Source organism: Haliotis rufescens, unplaced genomic scaffold (genome assembly GCF_023055435.1).
Source record: "Haliotis rufescens isolate VD_foot unplaced genomic scaffold, xgHalRufe1.0.p SCAF_14, whole genome shotgun sequence".
Lineage (NCBI taxonomy): Eukaryota > Metazoa > Mollusca > Gastropoda > Lepetellida > Haliotidae > Haliotis > Haliotis rufescens.
Genome location: NW_025963824.1, coordinates 28,880,157 through 28,907,952, shown reverse-complemented (window position 1 = coordinate 28,907,952; position 27,796 = coordinate 28,880,157). Strand labels below are relative to the sequence as shown.

The following is a 27,796-nucleotide window of genomic DNA, read 5'->3' as shown; positions in this document are numbered from 1 at the left end:
CAGCTTTTATATGTATGGTTTGAGAGCGTGACATTAAACAACAAATTAAAAAAAATATGACACACACTGCAGACCTTGTGACTTGGGAGCGGCGTGACTATAACAAATAGTTTTAGTCATATAACTTACAGAGTTCACCGTAGAAAGTGAGTGACATTATGCTATTGTCCACACACTGTACACGCGATATCTACACGGGAGATAGGAAGCTATTCTCCACGTTTTAAGTAAATAAAAAACGCGGTATTCCCGTGATGCTGAATACGGAATGCTCACATCCCACCTCTGGGTGTGGTTCGGGAGTTGTGTCCAAGCGTGCGATGTGGAAATCATCAGTAGCGCAGGATCACTGGTGCTCTCGTTTCGCTTAAGGTGAGTGTTATCAGTTTGTTTGTTTGTTTTTTGTTTAACGCCACACTCAGTAATATTACAGCTATATGACGTCGGTCTGTAAATAATCGAGTCTGGACCAGACAATCCAGTGATTTATGTCATGATCATCGATCCACGCAATTGGGATCAATGACATGCATCAACCAAGCCAGCGAGCCTGACCACCCGATCCCGTTAGTCGCCTCTTACGACAAGCAGAGTCGCCTTTTACGACAAGCACAGTCGCCTTTTACAGCAAGTATGGGTTGCTGAAGACCTATTCTACCCCGGATCTTATCACTGCTTTTACAACTGAGTATTACAGGATTTAATATTGACTCATTGATGGAGTTGGATATTTACTGAATTGTCGGGCAAAAAAAAAGTATATGTTTGATGGGCTAAATATGAAATAAACAAGAATTGTTTTTTGATGATGATGTATTTGATACGGTATTATAGTCGTGTCTTGAACCTTGGACTTGCAGTTTTGAACCTTGTAACGATTTCATGATGTTTGTAATTGTTTGGTCAAATCCAATATTCTTTTGCACGGTAGTTTACTGTTACACTTCTACTAAGCCGCCATTTGTGAATCTGGATATGATCAGGCCAATTCATTGAGAAGGACACAGTCCAGATAAACGGGCTTTTACTTTTTCTCTCCATGTTGTGTGATATTAGTCCGGATAAACGGGCTTTCACTTTCTACCCATGTAGTGTAATAGCAGTCCGGATAAATGGGTCTCACTTTTTCTATCCATGTAGTGTAATATCAATTCGGATAAACGAGTGTCACTTTTTGCCCCCATGTAGTGTAATATCATTCCGGATAAGCTGACGGCCTGTAAATGATCGAGTCTGGACCCGACAAACCAGTGATTGATATCATGGGCAAATGACTACCTTCAATCACCCAAAGCCACCCGATCCATAATGTCGCTTCATACTGGATCGCCTGTTTACATTTCTAGAGTATAAAGACCAGGAATGATTAAATTTTAGAATAATACCACATAGCTAAAATCAGCAACTTCAGGTTTATCAATAATGTTTAAATGTTTAAGAAACATTCAATAGAATAATGTTCATTCAGAAACCATATTACAAATCATTACACACTCATCTATATTATTATGTAGGTGAGGTGAAATGGGGTTTAACGTCGCGTCCAAGGTTATTGCACTTATATAGAGACGTGCATGTACGTGTGTGTGTTTGTGTGGCTGCTTGTACTAGTCCGGACTGATGCCGATTTATAGTGCTAGCCCACTGAGATACCATGCCGCAGTTTAACATGAATACCCCACTCAGACACAGTATACTGACTCCGAGCCGACCAGTCCCTGTTTTAGCCCCTTAGTGCCGAGCGCCAGACAGGGTAACAACAAGTACCATCTTTTAACGTCTTTTGGTATGACGAGGCCGGGGATCGAACCCCTATTATTATGTATATTATTAGGGGTATTACATAAGTTTTAACCAGAAACAGCAATGTGTAGCAAGCTGTATCGTTGACGAGACACTGAGGGTAGACAGCTTTATTGAGATTCTTGGCCTCCATTGTGATGTTAATGTTGAGATGTGACTTAAGGATAAACAAATGAACACGGAGCATGTTAAATATTGACTCACACCGGGGAGTTCGCTTGACAAATGTGTCAACAACTTTACGTTGATAATGAGTAAACTAAAAGGGGTTATTACATAAATAAAGAAGAATGCGGGAGTCGCTCTGATATACAAGATGTATAACTTACACCTTCAAACGATCAAACAAATTCCTTTAAAACATCACACTACACCCTATAGAGAGGCGAAATTCACCTCTATATCATATTATAATGAATTAATAGAAACAAATGTATATTTAATTAGGAAGAGAATTTGTGGATTATGTATTATGAGGAACACAACCTTTCGGAGTATATGCTTACTCCTTCATCAGGTGAATGAATGCTATGAGGCAGAGAGCATATATATGTACATGTAAGAAATTCATAAGATAACAAAAGGTGGAAGCTTAACAAGGGATCCAACGGATAATTGGCGCTGATAGTTGATTAGCAATAGACAATGGAAGCCAACACTTTACAGCAATTAGGGCTGATGGTTATGGACAACTGGAAGCCAGGACTTAAATTCTCACTGATTGGTAACTGACAATGGACAATGGGCAAACGGGAGAGCATTCATTCACCTAATAAAGGAGTAAGTACACACCCCGAGACGTTGTGTTCCTCATAATAAAGAAGTTGATATCCATACATTCTCTTCCTTTTGTGTATCACTTCTAAATGGCTTTCAAAGACTTGTGTATTTTATTATCAAAGTAAATACCTTTCACCTACCTGCGCCTTACATTATGCCCATGCGACTTGTAAACAGCCAATTACCTATTTGATATCACGTACAGTTAGTTAAGCTGTTTTTTGTTTGTTAAAAAGTGATGCGTCTACACATGGGTAACAATGAAACATGTACATATGTGTTTATTTTAAGTCCATACAGTACTTGCTGCAAGGATGGTAGTAACTGTTCACATTTCCCAAAACAATTCCGATTTTCTAACCTTACTGACATACATAATATACTCACCGACAAAAGAAACGCGAATACCATACATGTGGGTGAATATATGAAAAATTACTCAAATTCAAGAGATATTAGATTGGTTCGATGCACATACGAAGATACTGTTATGTTGTGTTAACCGACGCTCATGAACGCATCACAAGTGACGTCATAGATCCATGACTCAAAATGTACCATTTGTCTCGAGCAGGATTAGCGTGTAAAGTTTTGGAATCATGTGCAGCATATCGTGATAAGAATAAAGACATATTGTGGGAACACATGTTTGATTGTTAGTTTTGTCATTAATGGTTTACATTGGAATCATCTCCTTTTAACGTACATACTTCCCTATATGTTTCTACGGTTCGCGTTTCTTTTGGCGGTTAGTATAGTTTGTCCGAAGTAGTATTTGAAACCTTGAGTATTTGAAACCTTGAGTATTTGAAACCTTGAGCATTTGAAACCTTGAATAAACTTCGTCTGTACTCCTTTCTTACATGATTTTGTTTGTTTGTTTGTTGTTTAACGCCGCACTCAGCAATATTCCAGCTCTATGACGGCGGTCTGTAAATAATCGAGACTGGACCAGTCAATCCAGTGACTGACATCGTGAGCATCGATTCACGCAATTAGGATACGATGACATGCATCATTCAAGTCAGCAAGCCTGACCACCCGATCCCATTAGTCGAAACTTACAACAAGCATAGTCGCCTTTTACTGAAAGCATAGGTTGCTGAAGACCTATTCTATCCCGGATCTTCACGGGTCTGTTTTGAATGGGGCACGAATGGCCCAGTCGTCTGTCATATGATTCATAGGTTTAACCAGAGTGAATCGCGACCACCCGTGACAACAATGCATCAAATAAAAACGACGCAACCATGTCTATTATCATTAGGAATCTCTGCTAGAGTCCATTGTACGAGTCCATTGTACGAGTCCATTGTACAAGTCCATTGTACGAGTCCGTTGTACGAGTCCATTGCACGAGTCAATTGTACGAGTCCATTGTACGGATCCTTTGTACCAGTCCAATGTACGAGTCCATCGTACGAGTCCATTGTACGAGTCCGCCTGCATCATAAGCATGTTATTATAGGGGCTGTGGTTGAAATCTATGCCGTGTTACGCCAGTTCGCCCTTCAATGGGGTCAAACCAACAGTATTTACCACTTCGTCTTCAAAAGAAATAGGATACCAGTCAATGGTCTGTGTGCATGTATCGCCATGGAAACCAATGACCTGGATTAACACGGTTTCACTCTGCCCTTAAATGGCCCTACAAACGGCATCCCTGGTATTACCCCCCCCTGTAGACTTGCTTTTGTATGCGTTTCTAGAATATTTTGTTTCATAAAATAAATTTATTCCACGGTCATGGTGCAGGACTAACCCATGTCCGGCGGTGGCTAAAATAATACAAACAAGGTATGGGTATTCGAAGTGATATATATGGTACGGTTATCATTAGCGACGTTACATGCATCCTATTGATGAGTATATCACGACAGGCGACTGTTTTCATCCTAGTTACGTGTGTTATGTTTGGGCCAAATCCAATTTTCAAGTGTATGCATTATTACCCGGCAGTTTATTCCTGATACAGACACAGGTAATGTTTAGATAATAACATATTTTGGAGTTTTATGATGATGTGAATGTACAGAGCTACTGCTAATTATAAATTATGATGCTTTTTGTAGTTTTATTTATATGGCATTACACATTCACTTTCGAATGATAAATGTCCACATTCTATTTAATGTATTCAGTTTTGCACAGTTAAGTCAACATCAGGCGTTCGTGTTTGTGCACACACCCGTTCCCTGTATAAGGTCATCTCCGCAATGCCCATTAATGAGATTACGTTTTCAACATTCTCAACAATTATTTGCTCCCCTGCCAGTTATACCCGTGTATGCATACCCTCTTGTTGGCCATTTACAGATGTATGCTTGTGTCCGTCACCATTACAAACTGCCGGGCATAAACAAGTATTAACCCATGTTTGATGGTGACTAAAATGATTCTACCATGAATTTGGAAAATACTCGAATTTGATTGATCAATCAGGGGTTGGGAAATCACAATAAACGCCCTCTGATTGAAAAAGCCGATTTGAAGCTAATATATTTAGAATAGTACTTTTTTACTGACATTGTCGGTAGACATATTTATATTGTCATTATATGTACAATTATAGCCTACAAAATGCAAAGTTGCGGCTGCTGCCCTGTTCATGGATGTGCAGAAAAAACGATGGGAATCTACAAAGAGAATGTATTTTTAAGTTTTGAGGACAACAGAGAGTTCGCTCTCCTACCCAGTGCCCCATGCGGCCAGCATAGTACCTCTGCCACAGGCCAGCGCCATGTGAGGATTCTTCACATCTTACACAGTCCATTCAAGATATTGCAAATGTTTTTCATCTGTTTCATTCTCGACCAGTCTACACATCCAGACAAACACGTCATAGAATGGTCAACTGTCATTGAGAAACTATCCTTAAACGTGAAAAAACTATTTCCATTGTGGTAGTTATCCTATGTTTACATTGGTTGTGCGGCTCCACGTGCTGCCATCGAAGCCCTACGGAGAGCTCGGTCCACTTTGATGTATAAAAATGAAGAGGATACTTTATGGGTCGAGTGAAATATAATGCTTCTCTCATCGAGTGACGGGGAAAAAGGATATATATAATATCCTTTTCAACGGCCACGAGATTGAGAGAAACACGATATTTCCAAGGAACATGGAATATCCTATTTGTTATATAAATTTTGTGTAGTTGTCTTCCGGAAATTTTAATTGTTCATTACAACCATATTTTCTCCCTACCTAGCACACACAGACGGTTCACCACCACTTGCATTTGCGACTAAAGAAGTAGTTTAGTAGTAGAATCTTTAAAAAATATAAACAATAGTAACAAAAATTATTTAGGGGCACGAACATTCTGTATCATACATATAGATATGATTACATAGAACATCAACTTTAGCAAAACATATACTTGAAAACTACCAAACCGCTGTTGGAAGCGAAAGAATACCCGCTGGTCAAGTAACAAAAATGGCGCTTTGCGAAAGGAACAGTCTCGATTGACGAGTTAATTGAGACATTTACAATGAATAACGAAACATTTTAAAAGGAATAACAAACTGCCTGAGTAATATTAACTCCATAAATGGCCATCTGCCATTATTTTGCCTTGTCAATGTGGAACTAACGTAAAAAGGAAGTCAGCAGTTTGTGTATTGGCCAGATTCTAACGACAAAGGGAAATACTTTGAGGGGAGGTCACTCTTGTATGACAATAGTTCCGTCAAAGTGTTATTTTCACAGCAGTGAAATATCAGTTATGTTCACTGCAATGAAAATATCACTTTTCTCTACTTCGGAAAACTCAAGTCTTTCACGCTGAAGTGTATGATAAATATTGTTCTGCACCTTACTGTCGCAGTTGTAGTAGCATGTCTACACAATCATGCAAAACAATATGTGAAGCGCACTGACAGGCTTGGATTCAGGCAAATCTGTTCTGATTTCAGAATAAGCCCGTTTGTTTACAAACAACAGAAATGTGATATGCAAATTACGCTGTGGCAGTGGTGTTATATTTAGTCACCACTGCGCCGGTGTGTGTAGAGAGCTTGTAGCTATTTGGCGCTTTTCCATATACAACCGTGACGTCATTTCTATTGCGTCACAATAATGACGCGCGTAGAAGGAAAGCTTTGCAAGGCTTGCTTAGTTTTCTTTAGGGATGCCCACCTCGTGTTGAGCTTACGAAGTTGCCGTGCTACATGCTTTGCGTGCCTGTCAAAAGTTCGAGTGAAGTATTACCGTGTAAACAAACTGCTTGAGCATACAGAGCGCTTTGTTTGGTTCGCGTTTTGGTTAGTCATGGTAGAATGAAGATAAACATACTGTGTTTCCAATGTAGAGATACGTAACCTGTATAATTAACCGCGCTAAATTTAACATTTGCAACCTAACCTAAAACGTCTTGGCAGCATGTTTTATTTTATTCTGTATATGATGTGTTGGGAAGATCAGCAACCCTGTAGAGTCCTTTGCTTGGATGAAAACATCAAAAGTGAAACAGAAGGATATCTTTTTGCTGCTAAGAGCCTTCCCACTCGAAACCGCCAATGTGTTATTTTGCATCAAAATGTAAATAGGAAATGTAGATTATGTTATGAATTTAATGAGACTGTCCAACACATTGTCAGTGGATGCCCAGATTTGGCACAAGCACAGTATCTTAAGCGACCAGATCGAGTGGCTCGATTATTTTATTACCGTCTTCGTCCTGCTTGTGGTTTTGACAAAGAGGTCCTTCCATGGTACGACCCAGAATATGTAGAGGGCATCATGGAAAATGACACATACCTATCCAAGCCAACGAACTTGATCTTGTCTTTGCGATAAATTCAACCCATGCTTGCCATAAATGGTGACTATGCTTGTCGTAAAAGGCGACAAACGGGATCGGGTGATCAGGCTCGTTGACTTGGTTGATGCATTGCATCGATCCCAATTGCGTGGATCGATGCTCATATCAATCACTTGATTGTCTTGTCCAGACTCGATTATTTACAGACCGCCGTCATATAGCTGGAATATTGCTGAGTGCGGCGTTAAACGACAAACCAACCAACCAACTCATGGATACAATGACGTGTTCATTCTGAGATGAGTGTTTGTTGAGGCGTGTGTGTTCGACTTGACGTCCTGGTAGATCATGGTGTTCGTTCGTTAAGCGGACGGTCAACAAAGACGAGGGCATTCAGGATAGTCGTGAAAGCTGTGAATATTAAAAGCACAGGTCATGAGTAATGGGGGCAGCGTGTTGATCCAGCAGTTGTTCGTATTGATCTGTGGCCAATGCATGTCCGTTCACTTGCTCCTTCAGAAAGAACCAGGTGTGTGTCTTAAAAGGACGGATTAGAGACGAGGTCTTTGCACAAGATTTGTCTGATTACGGATGGATAGAATCAACATGTACCTTATTATTGTTGCTTTATAAAGCCAAGTTAGTGAACAACGACTATGACATCTTCTTTGGTGTGAATTTGCTTATTATGAAGGAGCTGGTGGACCTGTTCAACTGGGCGTGAACATGTGTAATGTTAACGTCACGGACCTTCGTGTGTCCTCTGAGAAAGCTGGATATCGACTTGGATTATTTCGTTACTACTTTATATTATTTCTTTCGTACTTTATTTACACGTCTCGTGGTATTTTACGTATTGTCATCACGTCTTTGTCTTGTTAATTTCAGATGAAGGTTGAATTTGTGGTGTTACTGTTCGCTACAGGATGTCTCCACGTGACGAGCACCAGTGAGTAATATATTGTAGAGTACGACTATGTTGGGTCTCTCACCCGTGTCAGGATCCGCTGATTGTGGGTTTGAATCTAACATTACAACCTTACCAATGATCGTGGATTTCACCAATCTAGTTATTAACATTTTCGATTTGAATCACTAGATTTTCCTCCCTTGCCATTACTAAAATGCACGAATTCTTAAAACATGTTACTTATTCATTATAAACAGGTTGGATTAGAAAGCAAGCTATGAAAAATTTCAATCCCACCCAACCCATTAATGGACCCGTGCAGATCCGGGGTAGAATAGGTTTTCAGCAAACCATGCTTGTCCTTAAAGGCGACTGTGCTTGTAAGAAGCGATTAACGGGATCGGGGTGGTCACGCTCGCTGACTTGGTTGATCTATGTCATCGTATCCTAATTGCGTGGATCGGTGCTCAAGATGTCAATCACTGGATTGTCTTGTCCTGACTCGATTATTTACAGACCGCCGTCATATAGCTGGGATATTGCTCTGAGTGCGGCGTTAAACAAAAAAACAAACAAACATCCACTCTCATGTAGAACGTGATATACCTGACTATAGTCCAAGCAGCGTTCAATACAAATTACTGATCGACAGGTTAAATGACATATATTAAATTCACAATCATATAAACATGGGAAAGATGTTCCGGCATGTTAGCTCGACGCTCTCGACATTTGTAAGCTTGTCTGTCCCCAGATATCTACGATACGTGTACAAGTGATGGGGAGTGTCCAAGCAATGCTGGGTGCAAACCGTTTCGCTGTGGAGGTCTTGTTTGTTTGTGTCAACTCGGATACGTGGCATCGACTGATAAGTCAACATGTTTAACAGGTAATGTGTGCTCCACTCACTTTAACCATTAACGTTGCAAACTTAGTATGTTAAAAGTGAATATTGAAAATAGGAAGATCGGAAAGCGATTAAGCCCTTCAAACTTCTAACTCCATGTTATAGATTATATTTGTTGTTGTTTTTATATGAAGAACACTCTCAACAATTATGCGGAGGACTATTTGCATATCGGCTTCGTAGAAACGAAGAGAAGGTGCGTTTGATTACTTGTAATGGCTAAAGGGTTGTCTCGCTGACAGTTGATGAAGGCTGAGAGATCATCACCAACTATTTATTTGTGTAGCAATAAAATAACCTACGTGACACCCGGAATTACTTATATATTTATGCATGTATGTCCTTGACTTTACCGTTTTAGGTCCCTCCTTATGGCTGGAGACTAAATAATAATTTCATTCAGGAAATATATTTAATATATAATATGTAATTGATTCCGTCCACTCTAAAATATACTGCCGGTCAAGAGTTAGTATACACTTGAACACTGGAGTTATCAATGAATGGCCAGTCGCCGATATACTGTTAATACTACGACATCCGTATCAAATACATCACCATCGAATAACCATTTATTGTTTGTGTCATGTTTAGCCATCATCAAACATGTACTTTATTTATTTTCTGTACTGTTTTGTAGCTCATGGTTCTATAAAAAATTCAGGACATTTTGTCAATTTGAAAGCAAATGTCACCTGAAGTGTATTGTGAAATGTTGGACCTCACAGATAACATTTATGTGCGATTTGGGAATATGACATTCTTGTTTGCTCGTTTGTTGTTTAACGCCGCACTCACCAATATTCCAGCTATATGACGGCGGTCTGTAAATAATCGAGTCTGGACCAGACAATCCACTGATAAATATCATGGGCATCGATCCACGCCATTAGGATACGATGACATTCATCAACCAAGTCAGCGAGCCTGACCACCCGATCCCGTTAGTCGCCTCTTACGACACACATGGTCGCCTTCTACGACGAGCATTGGTTGCTGAAGACCTATTCTACCCCGGGTCTTCACGGGTCTACATGACATTCAGGCAATAGGGAGGCATCCCCATAAACACCAATGTTCCTCCCTTCCACGATGATGTGTTTCATTATGCAGAATATCTGCTCGGATTTCAAAGTCAAAACAAGAAAATTTGGAAAAGAGGTTTAACTTAAACTTTGGGTATATCAATTATCGTTCAATAGAGGTCAAATAACCAATTCCCTTCCATTGATTTACCCACCTGGGCTAGAAATAAAAGTTTTGTTTTGTTTATCGTTAAACGCCACATTCAGCAATATTCCAGCCATATGACGTGGGTATGTAAATAATCGAGTCTGGACCAGACAATCCAGTGATTGACATCATGAGGATCGATCCACGCAATTGGGATCGATGACATGCTTCAACCAAGTCAGCGAGCCTGACCAACCGATCCCGTTAGTCGCCTCCTACGGCAAGCATAGTCGCCTTTCACTGCAAGCATGGGTTTCTAAAGACCTATTCTACCCCGGATCTACACGGGTGAGAAATAAAAGGGACTAGTGAAACCATCACATCTTTTTCATACTTAAGTCTTTGCATACAGATTCAGAGGGACAAAAACTCCCAACAGAAAACATGCAATGTCAACCTTTTTTAATGGTAAACGAGGGAGATAGTTCTATGCATATACAACTTCTTTATTAAAATGAATGTGACGTTTCGGTGCAGGTACTATCGCAAATACCAGAAAGTGATGTCCTGAAATGTGCAGTAGGGAGGTTATTATGTGGATAATTGATGTTTATACATCGAAGGTTGAATTCTGATAGTTTGATGTTAACGCAAAAGACATGGCTGGTGCATGTAGCCTGATGATGTATACAATAGAATAAATAGGATTTACAAGGCAATTTTCTATTTTGACTTGTACCATATGTTCCCGTCTTTTTGTAGGTGAACAATTACCCTTCCTTTGCATGTGTTTGTGACTGTGCCACAGGTGTGGTGCCCCGTCAACACGAAATAGCCATACATGCTGTCCACATTACATACCATACAACCTATGGCAAAAGTCATAATGACACTAGCACCTGGTGGTGCAGGACACTTTACCTTTCCGCCAACACCTGTTACCATCACTATTTGATGGTGATTCATAAACACACATGATATACTAGCAGTTGGAATCATACAATGGACCTATTCTTTTGCAAAGATTTCGTGTGATTAAGGAATGTGTTTTGTCGGTTTTGGTTGTACTTGTACAAATATATATTATGGTACAGCGATTGTTCTAGGCCGTCAAGATGTGAATCATTTAACATTTGATGCCTTCATGAAAGCTAGCATATGTTCATATGAATGTGAAGTCCTTTTGTGGACTTTTCATTGACCCAAGATAATTTTATCAGATCAGGTCACAGCTTAAGTTCGACGATGTACATCTTAGTCTTATTCAATCCTTCTGTTTCAGGACTTAACGTGTCCGATTCCTGTGACCTCGCCTCCACCACGTCAGTGTGCGTCAACACTCTCCTCACCAGCTGTAACAACGGCGTCTGTAGCTGCAAGACGCCCTTCAACCGAGAAGCTCTAGGAACCTGCACTATGAGTGGAATAAAAGTGCTCGGTGAGGCCTGCGTGAACGGTGAATGTTCAGTACTTGCCCAGTGCTCCGACACTACTTCAGTCTGTGAGTGTCTACCCGGATACAGAAGGCGAACTGCAGAAGAATTTTGGGCGGAACCAGATGCCATTCTGGAATGTATCCCCAACAGTGTCTCCTTAGGTATGTAGATTTTTATTCTGTCAAGTAGTTAGAATATACCTTTTATTCAAGCTTTCCTCATTTTTTGTATTCATTTGTGATACGAGGGATTTCACCCCTCAAAACACAAACCGACAGTTAGATAGATACCTTGATATGCCATCACGCTATCAGGGCTTATTTTGTGCCTTTGTGATTCAGTGGATTTGAGGATACAGCATGCAGTAGTGCAAATTGAAAACCAACAAACAGCTGTACACGACACAAGAACGACCTGACACAAATCCAGTCCCCCATACTAGACCAGACACAGAACCAATCTAAACCAAACACTACTAAACTAATCTCCAACAATATTTTATTTTTCTGTTTATAGATAAATGCAGTGGAACACCTGTAATTCAGCCTGTTTCCTCCACTACGCAAAGTCCGTCAACTTCAACGTCCTCAATGACGATAGCAACAACGTCATCAACACATATTCTCATCACACCGTCATCTGCGTCAATAGAGACTACTGCCTCAGTATCATCGGATTTAAGTATGACGGTAACATCAACACTGGCCACACCAACCGCTACTCCATCTTCGCAAGGGTCAAGGGCAGGTACAACCACAACGTCAATTCCTTCTTTAGCAATCTCCTTAAGATTCCTTGGGTCAAAGTCAGGTAAACCATCAAGCCTGTTCCACCTTCAGTTGTCTTCACTGCTGAAAAGGGTTTAAAATACAACTCTTCTCCCGGCATGTTTACTCTTGCATTGTATTTTCCAGTTCATTCATTACCCATTCACAAATCCCCACCGTTGTTCCAACACGTCACCATCTTGTTTACTACATTTGTAAGCTTGTCTACCCCCAGATATCTACGATACGTGTACAAGTGATGGGGAGTGTCCAAGCAATGCTGGGTGCAAACCGTTTCGCTGTGGAGGTCTTGTTTGTTTGTGTCAACTTGGATACGTGGCATCGACTGATAAGTCAACATGTTTAACAGGTAATGTGTGCTCCACTCACCTCATGTGATTGTTGTGAACAGCGCAAATGTTCATGCAGTGACTTGGACAAGTATGTGATTGATTTCAACAGTGCAAATGTTTATGCTTGCACAAGCATATGACTGTTGTGAACGGTGCAAATGTGTATGCAGTGACTTGGACAAGCATATGATTGTCGTGAACAATGTAAATGTTTATGCAGTTACTTGGACAAGCATGTGATTGTTGTGAACAGTGCAAATGTTTATGCTTGCATAAGCATGTGATTGATTTGAACAGTGCAAATGTATACATAAATAATAATGTTTCTTTTCTGTTGGTCAAAACACGAAAATCAGTCAGAAGAAAATGTTTGCTTTTATTTGCTGACATTTAACCTAATCAGACGTCACTTTTAGAGTAGTTTTAGAAAATGAATAAAAATGAATTATACAAACGGAAAACGGAAACTTTGCTTCATAAAAAAGTCGCATCAACCATGTTATCTAAACTCAATGAGGATGTTCATTGCTGAGAAATGGACATATCTTGATTCTATTTCAGGTGGCGAGAAATATGCATACAAATCAGCTTAATTAAACACAGATACATGCTGAACAGAAGGAGCAGTTCTAACAGTGTTTCCACAATGAATAAAGAACACATCATTTAAGAAATGCTATTTGATGGGGAAAGATAGCTACACGCAGCTATTAAAGAAATGCACATTTATCCTTGACATGACACGATTTTTTTCAATTCTTCTGTTTCAGGACTTAACGTGTCCGATTCCTGTGACCTCGCCTCCACCATGTCAGTGTGTGTGAACACCCTCCTTACCAGCTGTAACAACGGCGTCTGTAGCTGCAAGACGCCCTTCAACCGAGAAGCTCTAGGAACCTGCACTATGAGTGGAATAAAAGTGCTCGGTGAGGCCTGCGTGATGGGTGAATGTCCAGTACTTGCCCAGTGCTCCCCCACTACTTCAGTCTGTGAGTGTCTTCCCGGATACAGAAGGCGAACTGCAGAAGAATTTTGGGCGGAACCAGATGCCATTCTGGAATGTATCCCCAACAGTGTCTCCTTAGGTATGTAGATTTCTATTCTGTCAAGTAGTTAGAATATACCCTTTATCCAAGCTTTCCTTATTTATTGTATTCCTTTGTGATATAAGGGATTTCACCCCTCAAAACACGAACCGGCCCGAGCCAAACGAAAACCCAGATCAGATTAAATATAATTAAATAATAAACAAAGACCAAGTTATTCTAAATCAGATCAACTCTCATCATAACATGACATGGCATGGCAGGGCTTGGCATGGCATGGCATGGCATGGCATGGCGTAACGTAGCGTAACATGACATGACTTGGTTGATGCATGTCATCATATCCCAATTGCGTGGATCGATGCTCATCATGTCAATAACTGGATTGTCTGGTTCAGACGCGAATATATACAGACCGCCGTCATATAGCTGCAATATTGCTGTATGCGGCGTTAAACAACAAACAAACAACATAACATAAAATAACATAACATAACAGAACAACAGAACAGAACATGATATAACATAACAAAACACAACATGACACAACTGAATATACCACAACATAACATGACATGACATAACATAACATGCTTGTTGTAAGAGGCTCACTGACTTGGTTGGTGCATGTCATCGTATTCCAATTGCGCGGATCGATGCTCATGGGGTCAGTCACTGAATTGTCTGGCCTAGAGACGATTATATACAGACCGCCGTCATACAGCTTTAATATTGCTGTGTGCGGCGTTAAACAACAAACAAACAAACAAAACCTGTCTGTGTAGTTAGTAGGCGGCTGACTGTAGCACGTTAGCATAAAAACAATATTTAGATATTTGTTTTAATATGCACATGCAGCTGATTGAACGTGCGTTCAACAAATAACATAACGTAAAATAACATAACCTGACAGAACAACAGAAAAGAACATGATGTAACATAACAAAACACAACACGACACAACATAACTGAATATAACATTACATTACATAACATGACATAACCTAACATACCACAACATAACATAACATAACAAAAACTAATTTGAGCCAGCATTTGTATGAATTTAGACATTTTTTTTATACATATCTTATTATCATGCCCACATAAGTTATCACAGTTAACAAAGAACTATCCATATATTTACATGTATGCTTATTTAAGAATGCCCCAAAAGTTTCGATTACAAGAACCTCTTTCAGATGGAATTATATATGTTTACAGATAAATGCAGTGGGACACCTGTGATTCAGCCTGTGTCCTCCACGACGTCAACTTCAACGACGATAGCAACGACGATAGCAACGACGATAGCAACAACGTCACCAACACAGCTTATCACAACATCATCTACATCGATAGACATTACTGCGTCAAGTGTGACAGAGACACCACAGATCACTACTTCGTCTTCACTGGGGTTAACAACGTCTATTTCTTCCTCATCAATCTCCATCAGTGCACCGGGGTCAACGACACCAACAGCCGTCACATCTGTTCCTTCTTCATCAATCTCAACCAGTTCACTAGGGTCAGCGACAGCAACATCAAGCTCGTCTGTTCCTTCTTCATCAATATCCTCAAGTTCACTGGGGTCAACGACAGCAACAGCCGCCACTTCTGTTCCTCCTTCATCAGGCTCCACAAGTTCACTGGGGTCAACGACAGCATCAAGCTCGTCTGTTTCTTCTTCATCAATATCCTCAAGTTTACTGGGGTCAACGACAGCAACAGCCGTCACTTCTGTTCCTTCTTCATCAGGCTCCACCAGTTCACTGGGGCCAACGACAGCATCAAGCTCGTCTGTTTCTTCTTCATCAATATCCTCAAGTTCACTGGGGTCAACGACAGTGACATCCATCACATCTGTTCCTTCTTCATCAATCTCCACCAGTTCACTGGGGTCATCGCCAGCAACATCAAGCTCGTCTGTTCCTTCTTCATCAATATCCTCAAGTTCACCGGGGTCAACGACAGTGACATCCATCACACCGGTTCCTTCTTCAACAGTTTTCACTAGTTCACTGGGGTCAACCTCAGCAACAACGAGCTCGTCTGTTCTTTCATCGATCTCCACCAGTTCATTTGGGTCAACGGCAGCATTAAGCTCGTCTGTTCCTCCTTCATCAATATCCTCAAGTTCACTGGGGTCAACGACAGTGACACCCATCACATCTGTTCCTTCTTCATCAATTTCCACCAGTTCACTGGGGTCATCGTCAGCAACATCAAGCTCGTCTGTTCCTTCTTCAGCAATCTCAACCAGTTCACTAGAATCAACGACAGCAACAACCATTACGTCTGTTCCATCTTCTGTGCTCACATCTCCAATCTCCCAAACAACGACATATGCAGCATCTACAGCGGTACAAACACCTACCTCAGTTACCTCAACCGCTACCATACCGACATCTTCGACAGTACTATCTATATCACCCGTTTCAGTTCTTTCAACGTCGTCACTCGCACCATCTTCATCAAGTACACAAACATCAACATCATCCATAATACCAACTACCGCACAAACACAGTCTCCAACAGCATCTCCTACTCCATCAAGCATCATAACAACGACAGAGCCACCTGTTACAGGTATGTACGACCACTGAAACCACTGATACGGTTGGTCCACCATTTTGCGGACACTCGTGCTCTGGACGTCTAAAGATTGGAAAATCCAGATACTAGTATTGGAATATCCGAATGTTTAATAGTTTGTTGTTTAACGCCCGCACTCAGCAATATTGCAGTTATATGAAGACGGTGAGTGATATCATGAGCATCGATCCACGTAATTGGGATACGATGACATGCATAAACCAAATGCAAGTCAGCGAGCCTGAGCACCCGATCCCGTTAGTCGCCGCTTACGACAGGCATAGGTTGCTGATGACGTATTCTACCCCTGATCTTCACGGGGCCGAATATCCAAATGATTTCACTAGGAATATTACCGCTTGGATTAAAGAGGTTTTTCTGTATATACATTAAAGATGTTTGGAGACGCTTCATAAACGATTCCTTCTACAAATTCACCATTGATTATTTCGTAAGCACCATATCCGTGGTTCTGGGTTTAACCAAAATGGTAAACGTCTACACCTGTTCCATTTCGGGCTTTTCTCTCCCTTTAAGCCGACACGCCGTGATATCACTGGATTACTGTTAAAAAGCAGCGTTAAACCAAACTATCTCACTGACTCTTATGATAATGGAAACATTTTTTTGTCCTTTTTACTTACAACAGCCCTCAATGTAAAGGTGTGGTAGTTACGACAATAGCAGTTCTGAACTCGCTTTAGTAAGCGGGTGCCTTTCTTCGTATTGCATGCCAACATTTTCCCTACTGTCTCCAGTGGTGTGTCCTGCTGGAGAGTTCCGCAATGCTGCCAACACATGTGAGTCGTGTCCTGCCGGGCGCTACCAGCCTGACCAAGGAGCAACTGGATGCAATCTGTGTTCGGCGGGAGAGTACCAAGACGTTACGGGAGCTGTGGAGTGTAGGGAATGCCCGTCTGGCACATACCAGGACTCCCCAGGAGCCACCGGATGTACAGAGTGCCTTGCCGGACAATACCAAAACTCTTCAGCAGCAGCCACGTGCCTTGAGTGTCCAGCAGGGACGTACCAGGAGCTGCCAGGTGGCACCGGATGTGAGGTGTGCCCACTTGGGTCCTACCAAGATACTCCTGGCGCATCTGGTTGTATTGACTGTCAGTCAGGATACAACACAACCTCCACGGGCAACACGGCAGCTGCAGATTGTCTGAGTGAGTGACGCATTTCGTTTAGGTCGATGATCGAGCCATTGTACATAGACGCTGTACTTGGTAACATATTCTCTTCAAAGTCTTAACTGAATACAGTACTTTATATCCACTTCAGTTGTATGTATTCTGCCTTAAGACGTCCATCGAAAAACATCACCAACATCAGCATCAGGGACACAAGCGTTCAAATAATGAGTCCGAGGCTCAAACGTCTGTGCATTATAAGCTACAATCAATGAACCATTGTGCCACGGAGGTTGTAACCTTGTCGTTGCAATTATTATCACACATAAATTATGTACATAATATGTTATATAATTCTTTATCACTAACAATGTGTATAGTCTTCATAATATACGTATAAACGATGATACTTTACCTTCGGACAGTACTTCAAGTTCTTCACAAAGTTGCTTGTTATTGTAGCAGGTATTCATATATGGGGCAACATGAACAGAACAACCATGACAGTTAGAATACAGTGCCTCCTGTACTTGAACACAAAGTTCTACTGGTTGAAGAACTGAGCTTCCTTTGTGCATAAGGTCTATTTGTTTAGATATGCGCCTCGTCGGTTACGGAGCTGTGGAGTGTAGAACTGAGATTTCTTTGTAAGGATAAGAATTTTTGGATGAACAACTTCTTTATTACAATAAAGAGCGACGTTTCGGTGTAGGTTCAAAAACCGTTATCAAGCAAGTAATGACGGTATTAGAACCTTCACCTAAACGTCGCTCTTAATTGTAATTGGGACGTTGTTCATCAATAAATTCTTATCCTCATTTAGTACTCTAAGATCTATATGCCTATCAAAGAAGTTATGAGATTTCTTTGTTCATAAGGTCTATTTGTTTTGTCCTTGGTCTCGTTTGTTATGGGGCTGTGGTGTGTAGAGCTGAGATTTCTTTGTGTATAAGGTCTATTTGTTTTGTCTTTGGTCTCGTTTGTCATGGGGCTGTGGTGTGTAGAGCTGAGATGTCTTTGTGCATAAGGTCTATTTGTTTTGTCTTTGGTCTTGTTTGTCATGGGGCTGTGGTGTGTAGAGCTGAGATTTCTTTGTGTATAAGGTCTATTTGTTTAGACATGCGTCACGTCTGTGGAGCTGTGGTGTGTTCTGTGTCTTCCTTTCCCGTTTTACGATTCCACTCGCGAAATTAAAGGTTGTCAAAGCGGTCATTTCTTATGGAACTTTTGAAATCTATCCTGTTGTTAATTCTCTTGCCTCTTTCGTCAACAGTCGTGTGTGACGTAGGACAGTTCCGAACATCATCTACGGTGTGTGAACAGTGCCAGAAAGGAACGTACCAGAACGAGACGGGGTCAACCCAGTGCTTCGCCTGCCCTATTGCCACCTACCAGTCCAGTACGGGATCTGCTGAATGTATTGCTTGTGACACAGGCTACACCACACAAAACACCAGGACCACAGCGGCATCTGACTGTCTTGGTAAGGGCATTATTATTAGTTGGTTGTACTTGGAATATTGGATGGCGAGGTGCTTGGTGTAGGGTTTGACAGGTCCACAGGCGGATCAAGAAGGGGAAAGGCTATGATGGGGATGGGGAGGGCATGACACTCTTCCTAATCATCACTTATTGGACAGGACATCAGGACATATTGTAGCCTGTGAATGGAACAGTTGTAATCCCTTTCAGGAGTGACTTCTAAGATTAGGATCATGCATATTTTCACTCTAACTATGTGTGATTTCTAAACGAGAGCGTTCTGAACGAGAGTGAGTGAGTGAACATGTTGATTGGTTTATACTGGTGAGTGTGTCCTCTTTGTTAGATTTTTAACGCCACACTCAGCAATATTCTAGCGAAATGACGGCGGTCTCTAAATAATTTAATCTGTACTAGACAAGCATGTGATTGATGTCTTGAGCAAATAACACAGGAATTGCTGTAAGTCCTGTACTTCAACATCGAATTACGGCAGTCGTGGCGCTTAAGTCGCTTGTGGAACCAGGTCCTGGATTGTCATTGTATTTTGCTCCTCCTTGCTGCAGTGGTGTGTCCTGCTGGAGAGTTCCGCAATGCTGCCAACACATGTGAGTCGTGTCCTGCCGGACGCTACCAGCCTGACCAAGGAGCAAGTGAATGCAGTCTGTGTTCGGCGGGACAGTACCAAGACGTTACGGGAGCTGTGGAGTGTAAGGTATGCCCGTCTGGCACATACCAGGACTCCCCAGGAGCCACCGGATGTACAGACTGCCTTGCCGGACAATACCAAAACTCTACAGCAGCAGCCACGTGCCTTGAGTGTCCAGCAGGGACGTACCAGGAGCTGCCAGGTGGCACTGGATGTGAGGTGTGCCCACTTGGGTCCTACCAAGACACTCCTGGCGCATCTGGTTGTGTTGACTGTCAGTCAGGATACAACACAACCTCCACGGGCAAGACGGCAGCTACAGATTGTCTGAGTGAGTGACGCATTTAATTTATGTCGATGATCGAGCAATTGTACATAGATGCTTGGTAACATCTACTTGGTAACAGTTTTTTCAATGGTTTAACTGATACAATACTTAATATCCACTGCATCACAAGGGCATGTCTTCATTTGTGTATAGAGGGGCGGTAGGGTAGCCTAGTGGTTAAAGTGTACACTCGTCACGCCGAAGAACCGGGTTCGATTCCCGACATGGCTACAATGTGTGAAGCCCATTTCTGGTGTCCCCCGCCGTGATATTGCTAAATGCGACGTAAAACCAAACTCACTAACTCAGTTGTATATAATCTGCCTTAAGTCGTCCATAAATAAAACATCACCAACATCAGCATTATTGATAAGGGACATAAGAGTAGCTTGTTCAGAGAATGAGTCGGTGGATCAAAAGTCTATGCATTATAAGCTACAATTATTGGACCAGTGAGCCTAGGAGTTTGTCCCTATATTGTCTTCAACTACTGATACAGATTGTCTTAGCGAGTAACACATTTCTTTTGTCTTTTTACAAGGTAAATCATTTCATCATTGTTAAGTACTGCTTCTATATTGGACACGTGGATTAAAGGTTGTGTATGACGACAAACAGTTATGTTACAAAACTAAATCCAAATCTGTCACGATATTCCATCAATGTCAAGATGCTTTTGTCGACAGTCGTGTGTGCTGCGGGACAGTTCCGAACATCGTCTACGGTGTGTGAACAGTGCCAGGAAGGAACGTACCAGAACGAGACGGGGTCAACCCAGTGCTTGGCCTGCCCTATTGCCACCTACCAGTCCAGTACAGGATCTGCTGAATGTATTGCTTGTGACACAGGCTACACCACACAATATACCAGGACCACAGCGGCATCTGACTGTCTTGGTAAGGGCATTATTATTAGTTGGTTGTACTTGGAATATTGGATGGCGAGGTGGTTGGTGTAGGGTTTGACAGGTCCACAGGCGGATCAAGAAGGGGAAAGGCTATGATGGGGATGGGGAGGGCATTACACTCTTCCTAATCATCACTTAGGACATATTGTAGCCTGTGGATGGTAAGGGTAAGGGCATTACTATCAGTGTCATATTTGGGGTATTGGACGGCGAGGTGGTTGGTGTGAGGGTTGAAAGGATCACCGACAGATCTAGGTGGTGGTAATTATGGAAAGTGGTAGTGATAGTGATTAACGCTTGTGATATAGTCGGAATCTGCTTTTAACTCGTATTTCTGATAACTATGGATAGGGTTTACTGTATCCGCAGTTAGTCTGGGAGTTAATTTAAGGTACCGACGTTTACTACAATATCTGAAAAACTATCGGACCTACTCCAGTCAAACTGGGTATGAGATTATTAAACAGTCATACATAACTGGATATTGAGACGTTGAGACGCCCAACGCTAACACCGTATTCGTGCGTGCGTGATTCCCGTGCACCCTTCCGAGTTGAGTTGATTGGTTCAACTGTGTCATATGGCCGCCCTGTGACGCAGGGGTAGCATTATGCAGATGGCTGTTTCAATGAATGCTCGTTCAACCCGTGACGAATAGGTCTGGTTGTTGAAATAAAGTGATAGCTAAATAGACCGATTTTTTATTCATGCACCGATTGTCTTAAAATGTAATATCCAGTTATGTATGACTGTTTAATAATCTCATACCAACTTTGACTGGAGTAGGTCCAATAGTTTTTTCAGATATTGTAGTAAACGTCGGTACCTTAAATTACCTTCCAGACTAATTAGTAGTGCAAGTTCAGACGTATGTTTGGGACATGTTCCAGTTGTCTGTGCTGCCGGCAAGTTTCGCACTGCGGCTAACGTGTGTGAGGAGTGTGGCGCAGGGACCTACCAGCCGAGGGAGGGGGCTGAGACTTGCAGCAACTGCTCTGTCGGGTCCTACCAGCCAGCCTCCGGGGCGACATCCTGCCTCAGCTGCGACGAAGGCTATACAACATCGGTTACGGGGGCAGCACAAACGAAGGACTGTCTCAGTAAGAGCATCGTTATTAACCTTACAATTTATTTCCAAGGGTCCTTCTCACATCCCGTCCGGGGTGCCGCATTTCGCTGTGCAGAGTTGCGTCCCTTGGGTACTCTGGAAACCTATGATTGTGGGTTCGAATCCCGGTTTCTTCACGATTATGTTTCTAGGTTTGCTAGTATAATACTCGTGCTTGTGGGATTCACCAAATTGGTAAACGTCTGAGACCTGGTCGCGAGATCTGCATCACTTTGGGTGGATCTTCACACTATCAATCACAAGATTGTCTGGTCCAGACATATATTTACAGGTGAGGTGAAATTGGGTTTAACGTCGCGTCCAAGATTATTGCACTTATATAGCGATTTGCATGTGTGTGTGTGTGTGTGTGTGTGTGTGTGTGTGTGTGTGTGTGTGTGTGACTGCTTTGGCTAGTGCCGATATATAGTGCTAGCTCACTGTGATATCATGTCGCAGTTTAAGTCTCCTGGTATGACGCGGCCGGGGATCGAACCCCGGACCTTTCGCTCTCCGGGCGGACGCTCTACCACTCGACCACATAGTCACATATTTACAGGTTGCCGTACATAGCTGGAATGTTGCTGAGTGCGGCGTTAAACAACCAACAAACAATAAACAAAAAAAGCCAAAGCGTAACCCAGCTCAGTGTTATTGTTGCTGTTCTACTCCACAGTCGTGTGCAGTGCTGGCCAGTACCGAAGTGCACGGGACACGTGTGTGGACTGCGAGTATGGTCAGTACCAGCCGGACACGGGGGCTGATGTTTGTCTCAACTGTTCTTCAAGACTGACCACAAGTACCAAAGGGTCCACCTCGGACAAAGCATGCATCGGTCAGTTAAATTTTTAATAATATATACATATGGACAATACAGTCGAATATGTCTAATTCGGACACTAACTAATCCGGATCTCTGTCGACACCAAGTTTACGGCTCCGAAATTTCTATGTTCATTTATCATCAAGTCTGCAAAATCCGGACTTTCTTCACTCCGGAATCCGGAGTTAAGTTCCGGAATTCAATTCCGGACAAGAAAGTATGAAAGTGGCCCAATATTTAATTAGTTGAAGTTTTCTGATTCGAGTTCATACATATCAGAAATACGTGCAAATTCGGGTTAGAATTAATTTCCATCAAACTACGCTTGTCCCTGAGGCGAACAACGGGATCGGGTGGTCAGGCTCGCTGACTTGGTTGTTGCATGTCATCGTATCCCAATTTCGTGGATCGATGCTCACGATGTCAATCACTGGATTGTCTGGTCCAGACTCGAATCTGGCTGGAATATTGCAGAGTACGGCATTAAACAAACACAAACACGCCCAGTAAGCTGTTCTCATCAACAAACAATGTGTTTACAATCTGGAATGACATCGGATCAGAGGCAGTAGACTTTATTTCGAAGTTGAAGCTTAACTTTGATTCTAAGCATCATTTACAAAACTACCAGCTTCGGAACATTGCAAAGAATATCACATTAAAAATTAATTGTATTTCAACAATAGCACATACGTTTTCAACAATCATACTTCGCCTGCTTCTCATGTGATCTCTCACGTCCTTAAAACGAGTATCAGGAAAATGTCATATGAGACCGGTTGATGACTGCGACGCTTTCTGTGTTGTTAAGCGATGTTTTGAACGTAAACATGCACTATTATCTGGTGAGCATAGCAATGTCTGCTGTTGCCGTACTAATTGCTTGATTTAGACTAGATTAGGCAATCGGACTTTGTCGATGTAGCTTGGATTAAAACTTCGAGTTGTCCGGACATTCGAGATAACGAGACATGGCAGAGATATAATGAGGCGGTCGGGACCGGAATAGATTCGATATATCAGTACATTCGCGTTAAAGGTGTTCGAGATAATGATGTTCGACTGTATATGTTATATGTTGTATATACTTTAGGAAAGACCGTTCTCCAAAGCAAAGCAAATAAATTTACATGTACACAGGGTTCTCATAAGATACTGAGGGATATATAACTCTTAGCTCAAATCGAATTTCTGTCTTGCCGGGCTTCTGTCTAAATCATACTAACCCTCTTATCCGGTTTACTATGAACCCTGTTTAGACAGAATCTATTGTATTCTTTTTCTGATTTATCAATCACAGGTTTCAAATCACAATAACCACCTCTGAATGATTTGACGGCCGAATCTTTACTGAATTCATTATTTGTAGAAACAATAAATCTGCAGGTATCCTAGCTCTACATTCAAAACACAATGTGGATATCTCCTAATTTATGCCCGTCTTAACTCATTGATTTATTGATCCGCCGACAAGAAATGATGTTTTCGATTTATTAGCAAACTAAAAAAATTGCAAACCAAACAAAATTCGATTCTATATATTAAACAAATGTATAAATGTATTTCTTATATTACATTTCGACTCAAGGATACTGATATTGTGTGGCTTTCGTAAAAAGCCTCGATTAAAAAGTGGATATAACTGAGTTGCGTCCCTTTGCCTTGACAGGATCCGCTAACGTGAATATGAAACTCGTCCTATATTCCTGGTTTGTCAGTACTGTAGTCAGAATTATGTAGTGTGTGACTGTTGTATATTTTTAGACCCCGAGGCGGGAAAATCCGATGCCAATAAGGCGCTGACAAGTAAGTACAATCTTATATCTGCGATATCACCATTTTAATACCGATGCATTTTATGAGCTGGCAGTTAGTATGGGTAGTCTACCCGTGAAGATCCGGGGTAGAATAGGTCTTCAGCAACCCATGCTTGCCGTAAGAGGTGACCATGCCAGTCGTAAGAGGCGACTAACGGGATCGGGTGGTCAGGGCTGCTGACTTGGTTGATGCATGTCATCGTATCCCAGTTGCGTGGATCGATGCTCATGTTGTCATTCACTGGACTGTCTGGACCAAGCTCGATTATTTACACACCGCAATCATATAGCTGAGATATTGCTGAGTGCGGCTTTAAACAACAAACAAACAAACAAAATAGTATTGGTAGTCGTCGTCGTCGTGTGATAATAGTATTATCAAACATTTATAATTGGTACACATGTATAACGTTGTATAACATTATAAAACATTGTTCGAATATAAAGGTTCAGCATATTTAGAAAGTGTGTGGCCATTCATCAAATCGGCCTCTTATCAAAGGGACGTTACTCTTGATACTAGTGACGTTGTCTCCATGTTGATTTATTCACACGGTTCAAAATGAATAGAGTTCGAGAGGGCACCATGTGACGAAACGACGTTTTTTTATCAATCGGTAGAGTGTGTGAAAATGTACACACGTAACATATCGAGAGTGATTTAAATCGTAACGTAATTACAATGTACCGTTTGATTACCATCGTCACCTGAGCATTAACATTTTAAAATTAATACATATATTTATTGTGATGCTTAGCACGCCTCGAACCACATCTACCGTTATATGCAGTCTCGTCTTTGTACGAGGTTACGTTAGCAAGTATGAAAATATAACTAAGACAGTGACCAAGAGACTCATGAAGATCCGGGGTAGAATAGGTCTTCTATGTTTGCGACTATGCTTGTCGTAAGAGGCGACTACCGGGATTGGGTGGTCAGGCTCGCTGATTTGGTTGATGCATGTCACCGTATCCCAATGGCGTGGATCGATGCTCATGATGTCATTCATTGGATTGTCTGGTCCAGACTCGATTATTTACAGACTGTCGTCATGTAGCTGGAATGTAGCTGAGTGCGGCGTTAAACAACAAACAAACAAACAAACAAACAAACAGTGACCAGACAGTGACCACGACAGTGACGTGTTTTTGTGGTCAAGAGTTGTTCTGTGTTTCAGCCGGTATCACTGCAGCCTCATCAATAGCCGGCATCCTGGTCCTTCTGTTCTTCGTGGCGCTTATCTTTATCCTCTGCAGGAGGTATGCTCAGTTCATTAAGTCATATCAGACCCGTAACGTTCTGGGTTAGAATGTGTCTTCAGCAACCCGTGTTTGTCGTAAGAGGTGACGGGATCGGATGGTCAGATTCGCTGACTTGGTGGATGCATGCCATCGTATCCCAATTGCGTGGATCGATGCTTATGATGTCAGTCACTGTATTTTCTGGTCCATACTTGATTATTCATAGACCGCCGTCAAACAGCTCAAATATTGCTGGGTGCGGCGTTGAATAACAAAGAAACAAAGAAACAAACAATACAATCAATCATGTATTTTTTCAGAAATACGTTAACACATGTCTTACATTTAAAAATGAAGATCTAGTCTTGACAGATTTATTTAGATAATCCGATGTTTGCTTTATTAAGTGCCAGAAACATCCATCTACGTGAAGCGCCAATGATCTGCAGGAACATTATAAAATATAGCGAGGAAAATATTGATTTTATGAACGCTTCAGTTGATTAAACGCTGAAAATTATATTCGCAAAATATATTATTAAAAAATAGACACAGGATCTTGTTTTTATTATGATTATGATTATGATTTTTATTATTATTACTATTATTATTATTCAGGCGTCGCCGTCGTCACCGGTCAAGATCCAACTCCACCACATCGACTGACACCATGAAAATCCCCCGCCCCTTTGTCTCATACGGACCCTTCTTGAACTCCGAACTGCTCGCAGATGGACAAAGTGAGTTCAACTATGACAGCTACGGAAACAAAAGCCATGCTTAGTGGTCTGCAATGAGGCAACGTATAATTAGCGGGACGTTATCTGCCCTTGAGCGTGACAGCAGGGCGAGATTCATCGACATCAGCGTCGGAAACTTGAACAGGCAGCTAGGATGGAAACAATTTCAATACTCCAGTTTTCGTATTTGGGGCAAGACCCAAGTGTGATGACATATTTATGATTTCTCGAGCCAAGCAGTGTCAGACGAAGAGTTGCGTCCCTTTTCTTGTGTCAGGATACAATCATCTCAGACTCGGGTTGTAAATAGTTTATTTTGTTGTGACAAACTTCAATTCTAAACCCAAAATCGCATATCCTGGACCATACGTCTGTTACGCCTTACCTTAACAGATTGCTGGAGGTGGTGTTTTACATATTTATGATTTCTCGAGCGCAGCAGTGTTAGACGCAGAGTTGCGTCCCTTTGTTGTGCCAGGATGTAATCATCTCAAACTCGTTTTCACCCTGATTCTGGTCCTTCATTTGTCAGTACCAAACAGCTCGTGGTTCCGCTGTTATGTGTCGCTGGCGTGAAGACAGCTGGTCATGTACTTTTGATATTCAACGACACGGAATAACAGAATTATTACTGCTCACTACTGAGTTTTAGTTGCCAAATGTATCTCGTGGTGTCATGTGACCAACGCAGCTAAATACTCCTATTTCCACCTTATTTACATGTCTAAGTCCATATGCAAGCTAATTTCGCATTCCTTATCAAGTTTGAAATATTTGCTTCTATACTGACCAAATAGAAATAAATACCACGTGCACCTGTTCGACCTGTGGCGTTTAAAACACAGAATCGATGTTTAACTGGCTTACTTACGCATGTCACTAAGGCCGCCATTGAATAAACATACCAACTGATGTCACTGTGTGATAAAGATGACGTCACACAAGAAAACAGAACTATATTATGTATTATGACGTATTTATGCGTATTCTAATAAAACTATTTTGTACATATATCGTGCACAT

General features: G+C 41.6%; 2 protein-coding genes across 5 annotated transcripts in view; both read left to right on the top strand.

The window, feature by feature from the left end:
- The first annotated feature begins 287 nt into the window (after nt 1-287).
- LOC124152665 (putative GPI-anchored protein pfl2) lies at nt 288-27,761 on the top strand. 4 transcript variants are annotated; one of them, XM_048395240.1, is made up of 17 exons: nt 288-372; nt 8,240-8,300; nt 9,016-9,150; nt 11,624-11,938; nt 12,294-12,524; nt 12,780-12,914; nt 13,668-13,982; nt 15,168-16,535; nt 17,300-17,713; nt 18,951-19,160; nt 19,726-20,139; nt 20,823-21,032; nt 21,934-22,143; nt 22,828-22,986; nt 24,739-24,780; nt 25,970-26,051; nt 26,652-27,761. In XM_048395240.1, the coding sequence occupies exons 2-17, from the start codon at nt 8,240-8,242 to the stop codon at nt 26,815-26,817; spliced, it is 4,467 nt and encodes a 1,488-aa protein (XP_048251197.1). In that variant the 5' UTR covers nt 288-372; the 3' UTR covers nt 26,818-27,761. The 4 variants fall into 4 exon arrangements, with proteins under 4 accessions (XP_048251197.1, XP_048251198.1, XP_048251199.1 ...); XM_048395241.1 differs by lacking the exons at nt 17,300-17,713; nt 18,951-19,160; XM_048395242.1 differs by lacking the exons at nt 19,726-20,139; nt 20,823-21,032.
- Nucleotides 26,827-27,796, top strand: part of LOC124152667 (mucin-2-like) — a 30,473-nt gene continuing 29,503 nt past the window's right edge. Inside the window, exon 1 of the mRNA XM_048395464.1 lies at nt 26,827-26,976. Coding sequence (XP_048251421.1) covers nt 26,827-26,976 — 150 coding nt within the window. The remainder of the gene's footprint in view (nt 26,977-27,796) is intronic.

Excerpts from the sequence above, each read along its gene's own strand:
- LOC124152665 (XM_048395240.1), top strand. The coding sequence starts at position 8,240 with ATGAAGGTTGAATTTGTGGTGTTACTGTTCGCTACAGGATGTCTCCAC. Across the intron at positions 9,151-11,623 it reads TAAGTCAACATGTTTAACAG|GACTTAACGTGTCCGATTCC; the intron begins GTAATGTGTGCT and ends CTTCTGTTTCAG. Across the intron at positions 12,525-12,779 it reads TTCGCAAGGGTCAAGGGCAG|ATATCTACGATACGTGTACA; the intron begins GTACAACCACAA and ends GTCTACCCCCAG.